We start from the raw sequence: 16,027 nt of genomic DNA, 5'->3' as shown, positions 1-16,027 counted from the left end.
AATAATAATAATAATAATAATTGATGACGAAAGAACAAATCACAATTCAAACAATTCAAATGAGACTGATGATGACTTTTGCTTCAAAAAAGAAAAATGCACAGCGCGCAGTCACTGGTGCAAAACATATTGATATGATGACTGGAAACTGGAGAAAGGAGGAATGCAGAAATAGAATAGTAGGCCCTTCCCATATTCTGTCAAGCATAACTGTGAATGCTGAATGTATTTTGTCAGGAAAAAGGAAAGACTACAGCCAAGGCGGGATAATGAGGGCGATAGAAGGGAAGGATAATGATTTAATGATGTCGGGGAGACGGAAATAGGAACAATGATAAGAGAAAAAAAAGAGACATCAAGAAGAACTATGGGTTTGTTTCTTGAACAAACAAAGACATTTACTCACCGCTTGATCGTCGTTAGTTGTAGTAGGAGACTGTGGCGAAGTCGGTGCGGAGGAAGTTTTGGGTGCTGGATATCCGTTGAGGTCTCTGTCACGGACCAAGGTCTGTTTCCGCAGACTATCACCGGTCTGAACAACAGTATCTGGGCCGCTTCCGAAGCTGAAGAATGATTTGAGTTTTGAAGGCAAGTATGAGGATGTGTAGGAAGGAGCTGGAGATGCAATGATAGTCAGAGATGAAGAAGAAGAACTAGTTGTGCTGCGCTGACGACGGTAGTCGTGGTCGTAGTCGTTATGGCAATGGCTATCGTTATGGTTATGGCTATGATGCGAAGAAGGCGATTCAGTCGAAGCCTGCATTGAGAGGTCGGAGGAGAAAGAAAGTGTAGAGAGTGAGAGGTGGATTAGCAGATTTTGTGGGGAAGGAAGAAGAGCAGAAACAGACGATAATGATATTAACTCAATTTAATATGGTGCGCCTCCTGAGGTCTTTATATCCTTGCTTGGAAAGCAAATAGCAAGATGTGTGTGAACCTGTCAATGGCAAACAAAGGGGAAGAATTGTCTCGAGATTGTCTGAACTCATAAAAAACTTTTTATTGGATATTGGCAAAGCAAGCTTACACACTTAGATTTTTTCTTTGATTGGAAACGTGTCAGGGAGGAAATACGGTTACAGACCAAAATATTCTTGGGTCCTTGGAGCATTGACTGACCAGATAACATGGGATATCATGATCATCTACGATGATATATATAACATATAACATAATGTTATTTTATTTTTATTTTATTTAAGATTAATGGATTGCTTATGGCTCACTTCCTTAATCAGCCAAAAGAGCACGAGAAGCAACGATGCGCATGATCTCGTTTGTACCCTCAAGAATGCGGTGCACACGCGCGTCTCGCAGATAAACATTAACCTTATAGTCCTTCAAGTATCCATATCCACCATGCAGCTGCAGGCTGTCATCGCAGATCTGGAAACATGCATCGGTAGCATGAAGCTTCGCCATCGCACAATAACTCGCCACATTGGGATGGTTCTGATCCAACATCATCGCCGCTTGACGGATCATCAACCGTGAAGAAAGCAAGCTGGTAGCCATATCTGCAAGCTTGAATTGAGTGTTTTGGAAGTTAGACAATGGCTCGTTGAATTGCTTGCGAACCTTGACATGCTCCAATGCTGCTTCAATCGACGCCTGTGCAGCGCCTAAACTGCATGATCCTAACGTAATGTAGCACAATAAAGTAAAATGAATGAATAAGCTGCTCTTTCTTGTTGATTCATTACAACCATATAAATATTCCTTACCAATGTTGATACGACCTCCATTGAGACCCTTCATGGCAATGGAGAACCCTTGGCCCTCAACTCCAACCAAATTCTCAACTGGGACCTCACAGTCCTCCATGATGACTGCTCTGGTAGGCTGTGAATTCCAGCCTAATTTATTCTCCTTCTTTCCAAAGCTCAGCCCTTTGAAATCCTTCTCTACAATGAAGCATGAAATACCCTTGGGGCCAGGTCCTCCAGTCCGAGCCATGATCACGTATACATCAGACGATCCTCCGCCTGAAATAAATGCCTTACTCCCATTCAGAACATAATGAGATCCCTTCTTGACAGCCGTGGTGGCAAGACTTGCAGCATCTGATCCTGCACCTGGCTCCGTCAGACAGTAGGACGCAAAGTGCTCCATACTGGTGAGCTTGGGCAAGTATTTTTGACGTTGATTCTCATTACCAAAAGTGTCTATACCGTTCAAATATTACATCCATCAAATATAGAAATAAATAAATAAATAAATATCGATCCAAAAAGCTATACGACATGAGCAATTGGAAACTTACCGATCATCCATGCACACATACTATGAGGAAAGAGAACGATCATGATGATCAGTAACAGGGAAAACATTTATGTCAAATCAATCTGAGACTTCGCAATGAAAAAAATTACTACATACTTATGGATACTGATGTACGCTGTAGTCGATACATCACCCGTGGAAAGTGCCTCGAAAACAATGGAGGTATCCAAGCGTCCAAGACCAGCTCCTCCAACATCCTCACGGGTATACAGGCCTCCAAAACCAAGTTCAGCGCCCTTGCGAAGGACATCAACAGGGAAGTGTTGGTTCTCGTCCCACTAAAATAAATAACCAGAACAACAAAGACAAAGAAAAATAAAAAATCAACAACAGGGTTGTCCAAACTATTTCAAAAACAAAGTATAAATATGCATTTGCACCATACCTCCTGCATCTTTGGGGCGAATTCATTATCCGCAAAGGTGCGTGCAAGGCTCTGGAGCTCCTTCTGGTCATCTAATTGTACAGTATATGGTAGGACGAAGCCAAAATCAATAAGGTAATCAAATACAAACGATGACATATTATGCAGATTGGATGTACACTAACCAGTAAGTCCAACAGATGCTGTTGAGATACGCACATTCATGTAAGGAAAAAAAAAAAAAAAAAAAAAAAAAAAAAAAAGAGAGAGAGAGAAAAAGAATTAGCTATAGCACTATTATAAGCAAATGTAAAAGTGAAGGTGCACAGACACGCCAATTGCGTTTACACTTACGGTCTAGAGGTGAGGTTGAGGAAAGATGGCGGATCTGGCTTGTGGCAACAGAAATAGTGCGGCGAGGCTTAACGGACGCACAACGAGCAACGGTTCGAAGGAATGAAGGCATGGTCTGTACAGATGTAAATTCAGAAAGAGAGAGAATGGAATGAATGGAGATTAAGAGAATGGGGTTGGGTGGAGTAGAGAAGAATGTAGATGGACATTCGAACGAATACCCGTGGGAAGATTCAGGGTAATTGTGGGAGAAACAATCCTATGAGTGTGGGGGTAAAAATACCCCTTAAAATCAATTTAGACAGATCGGCAATTTTGAACAATACAGCTGAAAGTGGTTTTTACGACTGTACTGGAATTGAGTAAATACACTCTTACAATCTAATAAGACCAAAGCATATCGAAGGATGCTAGGAGAGACTACACAAGGCATTCCGGATAGACCTCTGACCCACGAGCTCCTAAAGGGCGCAAACGAACGTAGTAATCGCCAGAGCTCTTTTCTATGAAGTGGTAACGGCATGATTTGGCATTGAACTACACAATTAAATCAGATATGGAAGCCTCAATTGAGTTGGCCAGTGCTATATCCGCCTGCTTTAATACACCAAATAAAAATGCATCAGATGAAGCGATCTATAGAAAGAGGACCAACTTAATGAATGAATTGTTGAAAGAACATGAAACCGAATTGGAAGCGATATTTAGTGTGATCAGATTACTCAATCAACTTCATCGACACTGGGCAGTAGGAGGCAGTACTGAGGAAAATGAAAGAGAAGAACCTCGCAACAAGCAAAGCGCTCAAAATGATTGAAGTCATCGCCCTTCACTTTTCGTGCATGGAAATCGATCTTCCAAAATGCATGACTACCTCGTGTCCTTACACGATTCGTTCAGGATTCACTTTTGCCGTAAGGTAGAATAAGAAGCAATGCGACACTAAGTATCATTAACGTGTCTCTATTACAGGGCTCAGCCATTGTGTAGCTGATTGTGACGCCCCTAACAAGCCTCAAATCCCTCTCGAGTGTAGTAGTTAGGAACGAGGGGTAAGGGGCACCAACTTCCCACGCTAAAGGGCAGGGCTTCTGTCTCCCGTCAAGAGGGTTGTAATCGACGAACCCATCGCGAAAGTATTGAGGCGAATAAGTTGGCCTTGACTTCTCAAAAGCCGCGCGACGTTAAGGAAGGTAAATAAATTTTTATTTCTGATAAAGTTTCATCTATTTTTTGATTCCTAATTAATTCATCTTCACAGCCTAAACATTAAAAAAGCGCCGGAGCGACGAAATTGTCGAAATCGCTACGAGAGTTATACACGGTGCTGCAACTAGATGGGGATACCCCATAATCAAGTAATAATTTTAAAAGCTAAACATTGTGTTTGGAGACCCGTCAAGTTGTGGAGAATTTGTTACTAGGTACACAGTACAGATGTACACTACCTCTTGATGCTTGCTTCATCAGTTTGCTTTTCGAGCTTGTGATCAACTTTTTTTTTAAAGCTGTCTCCCATAATAGCCCATGTGAAGATCGAAGCACATTGTTGTTATCGAAGGATCCAAGGTTCTTTTGTCAGAAATGTGAAAGTCAATGTATGACAAGAGAAGAGTGTCTTGTGTACATCGGATTCAATCTAATCCTTCGGAGCAGATCTGAAAGGGTTTCTTTTCCCGAGACTGCCTTAAATATATAAAGACTTCTGTTTAGTACCCTGTAGGCTACTGCGCAAGGTCACCAGGGAAGTATATATCATGCAACTCATCACTTCCCATCTATGAATACTACAGTTTCAGTATATAAAAAACATTCCATTATAGATTGTTCTTCGATGCCCAGAATACATGTAGTGCATATTTCGCCCATATAAGTATGTACATGTACCTATTGTGAGGTTGTTGGACCCTCTTAGTATTTTAGTGTCATCAATAATTCACCCAGAAAGATGGTTGGCTACGGTTTCAAGAGAGCAAAAAAAAGAAAAAGAAAAATATATAAACATGCGTACAACCCATGTTCCTCTGTATCTGTCACTGATGCACGGCTATTGCTCTAAAGTCTAAAGTTTCTTTGGTATACATCACATAAATATTCTTCTTTCAAACGCGGTCTTTTTATTCGCGGCCGCCACCAAATTAAAACCATCTGTGTGACTGTATTCTACGGCGATTCAGCCAATCACAGCGAGCAGATGTACAACGTGAGGAAACGCGACTCAGTCCTAGGGCTGCAAAGCATTGACCAAACAAAATGGGAAAAAAAGAAAATCAGCACAAGGTGTAACAGAGCCAAAATACAAAATAAAGGGGAAGAAACAGAAAAAAAAGTAGCTGATGAAGTATAGTTTTTTTTTTTGCGTTAGGTTGCAGATGATGACAGATCATGAAAAAAACGTGGAGCCGGTGAGGAGGCAGGACGAAAAAGAAAAGTCCAAGTGATAACTTCAACTACTATGGATCATACTGAAAAGAATCAGCAGAAGACTCTTTAGTGCTCATGATACCTTGGTTGTTTGGATTATTGGGGTGGAATTATTGGAATGGGATTATTGGGATTGGAATAGTTGGCCGTTCAGGTCCTCTTTCCCGTCCCTTGGACCTTGATGCAAGTAGGCGTCCGGGTGGCTCAATATCGATTGATTCCTCTTCTTTTTTTCCTTTCATCTTTCTATTCTCCTTTTTCCCTTCGTTCGTTATCTCCATTTCCCTTTGAGTCTTTGATAGTATCTGTCTCTTCCACATCCACTTTCACTCTCATTCTCATTTTATAGCCAGTTTCCTTTTAGTGTTCATCTAATTTTGTCCAAATCAAAAGAATATCTCCTATCCCTTCTGAGCTTTTTAGCGAGCTACTTCCACAACTGTCAACTGGTTCAATTAACATTTCAACATATCACCTCAACTACCGAGGCTTTACATTGACAACATTCCAAGCTTGAGGAGTCACACATAGGCATTTCTCCGCCTTCATGTTTATGTCCTCTCCCCCTGCTTCAAATCCTTCTTGTTCAAGGTATAGTACTCAGTATTATCAAAGACATCCCCATTATAGTTGACTTTACCACTTTTTGAAATGAGGTTTCAATGTCTACATCTGATTACATTGTCTCATTGTCTCATCATTCTCCTCTATACTCATTCGATTCCTCTACCCTACTTAAACTGTATGAATAGCCAAACCTTCTTCGAAAAGGGCCTATGAAAATAACATTTTTCGCACTATTTCAATAATACAGCACAAGATATTTGAACAACTTTAATATCAGTTCTTTACTGAAGCAAACGACCTTTCTCGGAACGATCCTGGGCTCTTGGACCCATCAATAGCCCTTCGAGCAACCATATTAGAGACCTCATACAAAAACATTAGGAAGAAGAAAGATGGCTTACAATTTTGATAGTACAACTTTCAACCTGGATCAGGCAGGGCTGGAACTTTCGCTAAGTGACTTTGCTTTCGATCCTGCTCAAGCCAGCCAGGTTCAGCAACGCCTTCAGCAGCATCAACAAATGCAGCAACAAAAACAACAACAGGAACAACAGCAACTGCAGGGTATGCTGCTTCGAGATAATCACTCACAAAATCATTCTACAACCCAACCACAGCAATACCAGCACTACCAGCCCCAACCACAACATACCATGACCGAGGTCAATAGCAATGCTAATGATATTATCATGAGCGCAGCTTCGGCGACTTCTGCTGCCATGCCAATATCAGCAACGACTACCCCAATTTTTCAGACTCATCCTGAGCATCCCAGTAATAACGGTCACAAGGTCAGCACTCAATCACTTCTGCAACAGCAGCTACAACAACAACAGTACCTGTTGCAGCAGCGGCAACAGCAGCAGCAGCAGCAACAGCAGCTTCACCAGCAACTCCAACAGCTGCCTCAACCTCAAGTCCAACCACAGAAGGATGGTGCGAGGCAGCAGCTTCTAACACCAGCTGGACGCGAGTACTACTCAACAGACTATTCACAATATATGTCTCCAATGGGCATCCTATCGGAGGACAACAATAACAACAACGATAGCGGCCACGCTACCGCTGCTGATACGGCCATGGTGTTGAACGACCAGTTTGAAGATGATGAGGTATAATTTCGACTATTTTCTAAGTGATACAATAAAGCGTTGATTGAGATCAGAAAAGGAAACCTTTCTAATGGCATTTTGTTCATTTTCACTATAGGCTTATTTCACGCCACTAATCTCACCAGCTATAACTCCATCTCACCCGTTTACAAGCCTTCCTCCAGCGATGTCCACGACAAATAAAACGTTCTCTCCGCTCACCTCACCAGTACTGCAACCACATCGATCCGCACAAATAGACTTCATGACCTACACTGGCCAAGGATTCAATGCCTTACCTATGCAGTTTCATCAAGCTCAACAACAGGCCCAACATCAACAACAACAGCATCTTCAGCAGCAACTACAGCAGCTTCAGAAAGATCCTGTGCAGTCCTCCCAGAACCAGCTTCATCAAATCCAATCGCAGCAACATCAACAGCAAGCAAATGATAATCAGCAAGCAAGTCAAGGAATGATTGGCACAAAGCATCCATTACTAGACACTAATAACCAGGCTCTGAACAATCGGCCACCTCTGAAACGAAGAACAACAATCGATCGCGGGTCCGGTCTTACACCAATTGTGTTGAGCCCCACGGTTGGTTCAACAACTAATAATACTCGCGTGGCCTTGCCCAAAAGCTCTCCAGCATTGCGACCAACCGCTAATCAACCACAGCTTCAGCCAGGAAGGAAAACGGCAATTGCCAACAACACCAACAATAATACGAGCCGAGTTCGCTCATCTGTGTCCATGATCGCTCCATCTTCGCCCCTGGCGACAATGCAAACTCCAATCACCAACCGCCCGACGCCGTCCCCCATATTGACTTCCACTTTAAACGGAACAGTATCGCAGGCACAGGCATCGCCCTCGCCACATTTGGTAACAAATATGAATCACTTGTCAATGATGCCTACTTCGCCTGCGATATTCCAATTACCAGCGTCATCCATGATGCCACCGCCACGCTCACCCATGATCTTACCATCACAACAGCAAGGTATCTTGGTGCAAACGCCTAGGCAGCTGAGTATATCACAGCAGCCCGGCCAAGCCTTAAGGCAGCAGCAGCAGCAAAGCAAAGTATTACAGCACCAGCTGCAGATCCATCAACCGATCCAACCTAGTCAGGCTGCTTCAACTGCGGCGATCCTAAAACCAGCATCTGTCCCAATCGCTCCTGCACAGAGTAGCTCCGTAATGAGCACCAGCATCAGCGCAAGCGCTACTCAAGAAAACCCGTCAACGACTACAGTCAAGCATGGAGCCACAGCTGCGATTGCGATTGCACCTGCAACAGTCGCAACGGCAGCGGTAACGACAGCGAGAATGGCAGCGACAGTAGCAGCAACAGTCGCCACGTCAACGACCACAGTTGTTGCAACATCTTTAGACTCAAACATGTCTAAATCAGCCCTTGCGCCCGTAACGCCCGCATCTCTCATGAACCTCTCCGGATCTGAATCTACACCAACTACCTCACCCAAATCTACACCCAATATCAAGGCGCGCTCTCTTCTAGCTAAACCTAGTAATAGTAATGGAGGAGAGAAAAAATCTGCTAATGGATCATCCAGGAGACATAGTGGCAAGCGCCAGCCCGGAGGGGTGATAACCAATGCTGGTACACTGGCTCCACGAACTCCCGGAACCACCGCCATCATCTCTCCCATGGCTCCTCCTCCTGGAGGATTTGCTGCTTTAATTTCTCCAGCGCTCAAACCGACTTTGATGCCTCAGCCGCCACATCAACATCGAGGAAGTATTAGTGCACAACCAATCCTTGTATCACCTAGAGCCCAACCCATGCTAGTATCGCCTGGCTTGAAGCCATGGCTTCCTGGAGGTAATTCGAACACTAAAAAAAAAAAAAAAAAAAAAAAGTAATAGAATAGAAGATTCATCTTTTTTTTTTTTTTCTTTTTTTTTTTTTTTTTTTTTTTTTTTTTCCTTTTCTTTTAGTCTCCGCGTCGGAAGCTATGGCTCGATTAGCATCCAAATCGAATTACCAAAATATACTAGATGGTGATCACACGTAAGTTCTCTTATCTTGAGTGACTTCCTCTACTTCTAGTTGAAAACACATCCTTATTTTATATTTTCCATGATTCAAGTGCTCTAGGTCTTTCTTACAATACAGATTTACACTCAGGCATCGAGATGCGACGAACGTCTCATAAGGCTGCAGAACAGAAGCGTCGGGATTCACTCAAACACTGTTTCGATGACCTACGTCAGATGATCCCCAATATCGTCGACAAGGCTCCCTCCAAAGTCTTCTTGCTCAAGAAGTCGTTTGATTACATCTGTTCACTCAAATTAGAGATCGCTCAACGAGACTTACTTTTAGCTCGTCAGGAAGCTCAACAAGATCACTTCAAAAAGTCTATGGAGGAATGGATCTCTTCAACTCTTTCTCTAGTGAACACTGAAGATGAAAATAGCAGTGGTAGACCTCCATCTATGTTGCCGAAGCCAGATTTCGATAGCTGGAAACTATCAGAGGAAGAATTGGATACCAAGACAGTCAAACAGATCGAAGCAGTCAAAATGGCAACAGAAATGGCAGAGCACAGTGCTGAAGCCGTCGAGGCTGCAAGAGCTGGAAATCAGCAAGGTGGGAGCAAGGATAAGGATAGCAAAAGCACCAATAACAATACCAACGCGTATATCAACAACAATAATAATAACAGTAACAGTAAAAGTAATGGTAGCAACAGCACTCTCAATGGCGACAGTAATAGAGGTATCAATACCGGTAATGGCGATGGCGTTCAAAGTAGTGCTGCGCGGACCGGCAGTAGTGAAGATGATGGTGCCGACCCTACCACGTCACCCACTATAACTGTGGCTACTACTGCCGAGAACACGTCCTTCACTGCTTCTGAGCCATCTATAAGCCAGCAGCATAGGCATTCCACGAATGGTGTATGTTATAATAGTGACAATAATGACAAAAATAATAAGGATGTCCATATGTCGCCCGCTGGAGAAGGGCCAGAAGTGGAGGAGGGAATGACCATGGCAGCTACAACATCAACATGTAATGTTACTGGACTAAAGTCTGGTGAGGTCCATCGTATCCGATCCGGCTCGATAAAAAGCAAAGACCAGAGTAGTGGTGAAAATGGCGAAGACTGCGACGAAGATAAATCCGACGAAGAAGAGGAGTATGATGAAGAGGAGTATGATGAAGAGGAAGAAGACGACGACGACGACGATCAAGAAATGACCGATGTTACAACCGGACAATCAGCATAATCTTCATTAGATAAAAGAAAGCTTAAAAATACCATTCTTGTTTTTTGCAAGTTAAAAAACATAAATTTAATAGTTGTTCTGTTTGTTTGTTTGATGAAAAAAGATTTTACACGCACAAAAAAGAAAGAACCATGATAGTAGTGAAACATGATACGATAAGACAAAAAAAAAAAGATGAGGCGTTGCGACTGAAGAATGGAGGACGTGACATAAACGAAGAAAAAGCATAAGCATAAGCATAAAAAGACATCATCTAAAGTAAGAAAACAATGGTATGAAAAAGTACAAGATACGAGCGTAAAAAAAAAAGAAAGACATTTTTAGAAATGATGATAATAATAGTAAAAAAAAAAATGAAGGGGTTGTCATTTAACGCACTCCTGGTATCCTATCCGGGAAGTGTTGTCATTCAAGGTGAGTCACATGCAGAGACTGCAGTGATTGAAGTGGTGGAAATAATCGTAACTGGGGTTTGTACGTCTGTCAGTTCATCGGCAACAGCCACAGCCTGCTCTGTCGGCGAAGGTGTTTCTGAAACTAAAGGGTCAGGAGATTCATCTAGCTGTATGTTGTCAACACTTTTCATCATTTCCAAGGGAAATGGCTTGTCTTTGACCTTGTCATGCTTTGAATGTCCAGGTGCCGATGATTGACGTCCTGGCGAATTCAGTCTACGATCGCCATTGACTTGATGCTGCTGCTGAATTTTAGGTGAAGTATAAGCAGTGTTTGATTTTGACTCTGGAGAAGTAGATGACATAGGAACAGATATAGAGATTGCTGGCGTTGAGGTTCGTACCCGCGAACTTGGTGGTCGGGGACGACCATTATTCTGGTACTGCTGTTGATGAACACTACTTGCACGGTAACTATCCTGTCTCCGTGGCTCCGCAACACAACCATTCTCCGGCGTCATAGCCTTGGATTTTGTCCTTAGCCGCGGGATAGAACTAGATGAATCCGATGCTGTGCCGCCATTGCTATTAATAGAGTTACTGGAAGGCGTTCGTCTCGAACTACTCGCTTGTAATTTGACGGGCGTCAGGACAGCACCATCTGGGCTAGATTTCTGTTCCTCTGATCCCGATAACTTTGGCTGCTGAGGCTTCCTAGATACTGTGGACCTGGTATTAACTCCACTCTTCAATACAGAAATCTCTAAAGGTTGTTTTCCAGTCATATTCCTATGCTTGCCATTATGATTTACTGGAGTCGCCTTCTTGGTTATCGGAGCCTGGTACTCATCCTCACTGTGTCCTGAGTCGCCAGCAGTATGAATACCGTTGCTATTGCCGTTATTATTGATATCTAGACCAGCAAATACCGATGTTTTTCCGTGTTTGAGGTACTCAGTCTTCCGCTCTTGCCAGATAGCATGGTTGATTTGAAGGTACTCAACACAGTATCCCATCTCTATTTAATACAAAAACTATGAGACATTAGTACAAAAACCAATAGTCTCAAAAAACTAACCAACTGGAATCATGTAGGCAGCACTTTACCTGGAATAATTTCTTTTACACTGCTAAATAGAGGCATAGCAAATCCGTGGATGAACCCAAGTTGGGAGTCAATTTGCATCCCTTTGTCATTAGCTAGGCTCTTGGTAGAGCCAGCAGGAACTGATTGTGATCCTGAGCAGACTGCCATCTCCTTCTCAATATCAGCTTGATTGCACATTTCCTGCAGTAAGACAGTCGACCATCTCTCTGCCACATGGAACGGCCTTGACTATAACAGTGCGTAAATTCATTTATCAGTTTTGTGGTTTTTTTTTTTTTTTTTTTTTTTTGAAGCAACAAAACTGCAATAGTATCGGAAAAAGATATCTTACAGCATTACTAATATCGGCGCACTTAATTAATGTTCCACAGAGAACCAAGCGTTCTTGCTCTTCAATGCTAGCCTGATTGGGCTTGAGAGTATCACTGCCAGATTGCCTACGAAGACGCAAGCGTTCCGTCTGTTCCTTGATCTTGCCAACGTAATCGAAATGGAGACCCATATCTGTGGCCAGGATCGTACTCACAACCATCTTTCTGAACTCTGTATATTACCAAGTGAAATGAATATATAAATAAACAAAGCCATATCAGAAAGCAGCGAACTGAGTCAAAATAACACACAAAGGCACTTTCTCAAAAATAATAACAAGAATAACAGTAATAATGATAAATAAATAAATAAATAAAACTAAACTTACCCATAAACTTGCGGTTCTGAGAGTCGACATCAAAACACTCAAAGCCATGTTTTTTCATGACATGAAACAAGGCCATTGAATGAAAACTCTCAAGGACAGACCGGTCATTGTACACTTGTGCCAAGGGTGTGTGCGCGTTGACCTTTTTATGCGGGGTAAAATAATAATTATTATATTAATAACGAACAAGGGTAATTTGACATGCCTTCACTTCATTTGACTCAACACAATTATCATGACTCTATATGATTTGCAGTTGCAATAAACTATCTCTTACCAAAAACATGTTGTTGACTCCCGGATGGCCCACATCATGACCAATACTTGCCACGACTAGTGCAAAAATATCCTCGGGTCGTAGATAATCCTGAATCGAAAAAGGCGGTAGGCCGTCTCCCTGGTCAGCATAGGGAGCGTTAGTGGGTATAGTCACCGATGACTCAGGTGATTCGGGCTCGGATCCGTGATCGCCGCCATTGGTAAGAGGGAAAGGAGGGAAGCCAAAACCTGTCTCTGGGAGTTTACCCATCCTGCAAAGGAAGTAAAATGTTGCTTGGAGTACATCGACAGCGTGTGCAAAGTTATGATATGGGTTGGATCGATGGTATGAATCACGCAGACCGATCACAAAGCGATGCAGTAAGTCTAATTGAGATAACCAACAGATGAAACAGTGTAAACCGATGATTGAGTTCTTAGTATGTCTCGCGTGTACGTATACTCATTGAGGTCAAATATATTTTGCTTTAGCACTTACGTTCAGGAATATTCAGATCCCCAAGTCCATCCAGCTTCATTACTTCCTGAATGACAATCACAACGCAGCGCATGAGGTCATCCTCACAAAGATCATGTGGATGAAAGTCCCAAGATAGTAAACGGCTTTTGAGCTCCTCTACACGCTCTAGTGCTGCGTCTGAAGACATTGAGGGAAAATCTCGCAGTGACATCTTGGATGGTGTTGGACAGTAATGACTGATCAAAATATCAGAAAGCCTAGTTAATACATTCAAAGAATGATGCAGAGTAGTAAGCTAAGAGTGTTGAAGTTATGATGGAAATTATAGTAATTCGGTCACAATCAGAGATCAAACGCACCATTGATCCTTCAAGAACACATTACGGAGTCGAGTGTGACTCGGAAGAGCAAGCGTATTCTTTTGCGTCGTGTATCTAGGAATCGTTATAGCTGTCTTATACTTGCTGTAGCGGTGTACATTCTATTCATTTTAAAAGATAGCAGGACTGGTGAGTTTCTCAAGGATTTTCAAAATGGTGTCTGAGAATTTATTGCTCCATATCCTGCTTGCTCACCAGAAATAAAGTCCTTGCCGCTTGTTCTTCGATCGGCTTAAGCAAGACATCTGCAACACCCAAATTGAAGAGTTCCATAATTCTTTCCTGGGACTTTGTCGAGCTGACGGCTGAAGGAAGAAAAAAAAAAAAAAGGTCAGATATGCGATATGCGATATACGACTGAGTGACATTGCCAAATCTCATTGCCAAAGAGTCAGAAAAGTCTCGACTGTGTTGTTACTACCATAAATGCGTACCTATTGGGACAACATGGTTAAGCGTGCCCTTGGCAAGTCCTTGTAAAATTGTCTCCAGGAAGTCAAGTCCACATAATGTTCCATCATGGTTATATTGTAATGGTTGTTTACTCTGAGGGCGTCGGGCATGGACTTGTGATCCTTTTGCAGTAGAATTATCATTTGTCGCTCGCAAGTGTCGCTGACCACTTCCTTGGGATTTTGTTGATGGCTCAATAACACCACTATTGCGTGTATTTGAGCTTTTTTGCTGTGGACGATGGTGGCGCGTAGAGTATGATCCAGGTGGATGAGAGAGAGTCAATTCTAGTTCAGTATCGACATCGACAAGTAACAGTAAGGGCCGAGCCTCTGTTGGAGGACGATGCTCAAGCAGCGCCAGTGCCGCTTCATACGAAGAAGCTGTCAGGACTATATTAAAAATAAAAAATGTAATTAGCTAAGCTGGATACGCAAGTTTGCTTTAACAATGCTATATGTGATAATAAGAGCACATGGACAAAATATGGAGGAGATTTAATAGTAACAATAGCATATGAAGTGAAAGCACCATGTGTTTTAGCATCTGGTGCAATGTAGAATGAAAATAATAGAGTGAGGGACAGTCCTTTCTTCCAGTTTCTCCCATGCGGTGATATGATGCCACATCGCTACACAGCTCCACTACGCTAGTTTCACTTCAACAAGACGTCAACTGCACGCGCAGTAAGATGGACACCCTCTGCTCTCAAAGAAAATCCGCTTTTTTTTTTTTTTTTTGCTTTTTCTCCGTTATTACTAACGGCCGTCTTCTGTTTGGGTCAAATGCAACCAAATAAGCGCCAATCCACTTCCTGATATGTAGCACATTATGAACCAAACAGATTAACAGAAAAATAGCTTCTTAACATGGGCTCAGGAAACCATCCTTTCAATAACTCCAGGAAGCCCAGGGAGAAGGAACAAAAAAGGAGGTGTAAAAAAGTCTCAGGATATGAACTCGGGTGGAGGTAAATAGGAACAAAGAAAGGGTTGATTCGAGCAAGCAATCAATAAAAATACTGATTTGCAAGATGCTTCATATCCTCCTATCCTCTGTAATCAATCATCCCCGTCTTTGATTCATTATCCTTGAAGGGTATAGCAGCCGAAAGAGCAATGTTTTCATGTCTGTGCAAGCCTTGGAGCTACAGTCCTAATAGACGTTTCATCTCAGCGCTGCTGTGGTCTGTCAATGTCACAGATGTACTGACCAAAAAAAAAATCTACAAAAGGAAAGGGGAACACATGTACCAAACAAACATGAAAAGAGGAGTAAAGGTTTGAAGGGATGGGAGTAAAGGAAAGAAATTCAGGTTGCAAGAATAATATGAATGAAAATAGGCACCTGCACGTTTTTTTCATACTACAGCCAGTGCTATCCATCTTTTACTATTTTGCTCTCTGTTCTCCCTACAAAAATGAACCATTCAAGGTCAATTGGTCTCCGGTATTACCTTTTAATCCTGTAAGACGCAGTATCGACGATAGCTGCGAGGTACCATCATTGAACCTGGATTCTGACCGAGAGCGAGGTGTTGTTGGTGCTGATTTCGATTTTGAACGTGGCAACCTTTGATTCTTTCGAGCTGTAGAGAAGAGCAATGAAGAAGTTGTAGAGGCGCTTGAAGCGATGGTTGAAATTGTTGAAGAGGATGTTGAGGATGAAAAAGAATTAGAAGATGCATTGCTCAGAGTCTCGGTACGGCTAGTGATCGAGGTTCTTGATGATGGGCTGGATGGGTGATGAGGGGTATCGAGAGCAGAAGGATCGATGAGCAAGACCTGATATTCCAGCTCCATGATGTGTTCAGTTGTGAAGCCAGGCTACTTTTGTACTCAAAATAGATAGGAGGGCGTTTGGGTTGTTGGTTTGATTGTTAAACTTTTTTTTTTCCTCTT

General features: G+C 42.5%; 3 protein-coding genes across 3 annotated transcripts; 1 reads left to right on the top strand and 2 right to left on the bottom strand.

Annotated features, from left to right (window-relative positions):
• Positions 1-1,172: 1,172 nt before the first annotated feature.
• BCR41DRAFT_343814 (mitochondrial isobutyryl-CoA dehydrogenase) lies at positions 1,173-3,216 on the bottom strand. Its single transcript, XM_022022361.1, has 7 exons — positions 3,002-3,216; positions 2,833-2,850; positions 2,669-2,739; positions 2,380-2,561; positions 2,264-2,283; positions 1,725-2,165; positions 1,173-1,637 (listed from the first exon to the last, which is right to left on the bottom strand). Exons 1-7 carry the CDS (start codon positions 3,111-3,113, stop codon positions 1,231-1,233), a joined length of 1,251 nt encoding a protein of 416 aa, XP_021886306.1. The 5' UTR covers positions 3,114-3,216; the 3' UTR covers positions 1,173-1,230.
• Positions 3,217-8,491: 5,275 nt separating this feature from the next.
• Positions 8,492-10,351, top strand: BCR41DRAFT_366384 (hypothetical protein; the record flags this gene model as incomplete). Its single annotated transcript, XM_022026214.1, has 3 exons — positions 8,492-8,936; positions 9,053-9,125; positions 9,205-10,351. The coding sequence occupies 3 exons, from the start codon at positions 8,492-8,494 to the stop codon at positions 10,349-10,351; spliced, it is 1,665 nt and encodes a 554-aa protein (XP_021886305.1).
• A 324-nt stretch (positions 10,352-10,675) lies between these two features.
• On the bottom strand, positions 10,676-14,327 carry BCR41DRAFT_752 (hypothetical protein). The gene is made up of 9 exons (XM_022031009.1): positions 14,108-14,327; positions 13,869-13,978; positions 13,653-13,774; positions 13,312-13,550; positions 12,832-13,199; positions 12,555-12,696; positions 12,186-12,397; positions 11,854-12,082; positions 10,676-11,764 (listed from the first exon to the last, which is right to left on the bottom strand). The coding sequence occupies exons 2-9, from the start codon at positions 13,944-13,946 to the stop codon at positions 10,761-10,763; spliced, it is 2,394 nt and encodes a 797-aa protein (XP_021886304.1). The 5' UTR covers positions 13,947-13,978; positions 14,108-14,327; the 3' UTR covers positions 10,676-10,760.
• Positions 14,328-16,027: the final 1,700 nt, after the last annotated feature.

Source organism: Lobosporangium transversale, assembly GCF_002105155.1.
Source record: "Lobosporangium transversale strain NRRL 3116 chromosome Unknown BCR41scaffold_1, whole genome shotgun sequence".
NCBI classification, from domain to species: Eukaryota; Fungi; Mortierellomycota; class Mortierellomycetes; order Mortierellales; family Mortierellaceae; genus Lobosporangium; species Lobosporangium transversale.
The sequence above is the reverse complement of the archived record's forward strand: the minus strand, read 5'-3'. Positions and strand labels throughout refer to the sequence as shown.